Source organism: Arachis stenosperma, chromosome 4, assembly GCF_014773155.1.
Source record: "Arachis stenosperma cultivar V10309 chromosome 4, arast.V10309.gnm1.PFL2, whole genome shotgun sequence".
NCBI classification, from domain to species: domain Eukaryota; kingdom Viridiplantae; phylum Streptophyta; class Magnoliopsida; order Fabales; family Fabaceae; genus Arachis; species Arachis stenosperma.
The window spans coordinates 114,430,673-114,432,019 of NC_080380.1; the positions used below are offsets into that span (position 1 = coordinate 114,430,673).

Sequence of the window (1,347 nt, forward strand, 5' to 3'; positions counted from 1 at the left end):
AACAAGATCAAGGCCAAGATCAGAGACGCCACAACCCCAACAATAATGCAGCCTACCAACATTCCACACAGAGACCATATCAAAACCAAAATGGCCATTCTCAATACTCTAACCCCAACTCACTACCACCATCTGAAGATAGACTCTCCAAAATTGAGGTTCGACTTGAAGGAATATGCAAGGAAGTTCAAGATAGTAGAGTGTTCAGGGAAGAAGTGCGATCCAATATGCAAAATCAAGATACAGCCATCAATAAGCTTAAGACACAAATCAGCTACCTATTCAAGCAAGTTTCCAGCCACAACATTTGTAACAACACTAGTGTAAACTCAAGGGAGGAGTGTCAAGCTATTACCCTCAGAAGTGGAAAGGTATTGAGAGAGACTTCTAAGGAACCACAAGAGAAGGACACGGATGGAGAGGGGAGAGGGCAAGAAAAAATTCAAGCTCCTGCTCCCAACTCACATCAAGAAGAAGAAGTACTCAAGCCATATGCTCCAAAAGCCCCATACCCGCGAAGAAGAGTGGGGACGACAGCCAATTCTCACGATTCTTAGATGTTTTTAAAAGGCTACAGATTAACATACCCTTCGCTGAAGCAATAGAGCAAATGGCGCTTTACGCTAAGTTCCTGAAGGAATTGATGACCAAGAAGAGAAGATGGAAGAACAAAGAGACTGTGGTACTAACCAAGGAATGTAGTGCCATCATTCAGCACATGTTACCCCAGAAATTGAAGGACCCTGGGAGCTTCCAAATCTCTTGTATCAGAGGGGAAATCACAGTGGAAAAGGCTTTGTGTGATTTGGGAGCCAGTATAAATCTGATGTCCTTAGCAATGATGAGAAGAATGAGGATTGAGGAGGCCAAACCAACAAGAATGGCCCTTCAATTGGCAGACAGATCATTCAAGTTCCCTTATGAAGTGGTGGAAGACTTGTTGGTGAAAGTGAGAGACTTTATCTTCCCAGCAGACTTTGTAGTGTTGGATATGGAGGAAGAAGCCAAGGCCTCTGGTGCACGGATTTTGTGATCATCAACAATGGCTCCAAAGACTTGGTAGCTCTCACACGTGAATTACACTTTGTTACAACTCCGCACAACTAACCAGCAAGTGCACTCGGTCATCCAAGTAATACCTTACGTGAGTAAGGGTCGATCCCACGGAGATTGTTGGTATGAAGCAATCTATGGTCATCTTGTAGATCTCAGTCAGGCTGATTCAAATGTGATTGGATTAGATAATTAAAAGATAAATAAAATAGGATAGAAATACTTATGTAAATTAATGGTGGAAATTTCAGGCAAGCGTATGGAGATGCTTGTTCCTTTCTGAATCTCTACTTT

General features: G+C 42.5%; 1 protein-coding gene across 1 annotated transcript; it reads left to right on the plus strand.

The window, feature by feature from the left end:
• The first annotated feature begins 610 nt into the window (after positions 1–610).
• On the plus strand, positions 611–1,033 carry LOC130975346 (uncharacterized). Its single transcript, XM_057900155.1, has one exon. The coding sequence runs from the start codon at positions 611–613 to the stop codon at positions 1,031–1,033; it is 423 nt and encodes a 140-aa protein (XP_057756138.1).
• The last annotated feature ends 314 nt before the right edge of the window (positions 1,034–1,347 follow it).

Bases quoted from the DNA above. Each gene is read 5' to 3' on its own strand.
- LOC130975346 (XM_057900155.1), top strand. From the start codon at position 611: ATGGCGCTTTACGCTAAGTTCCTGAAGGAATTGATGACCAAGAAGAGA.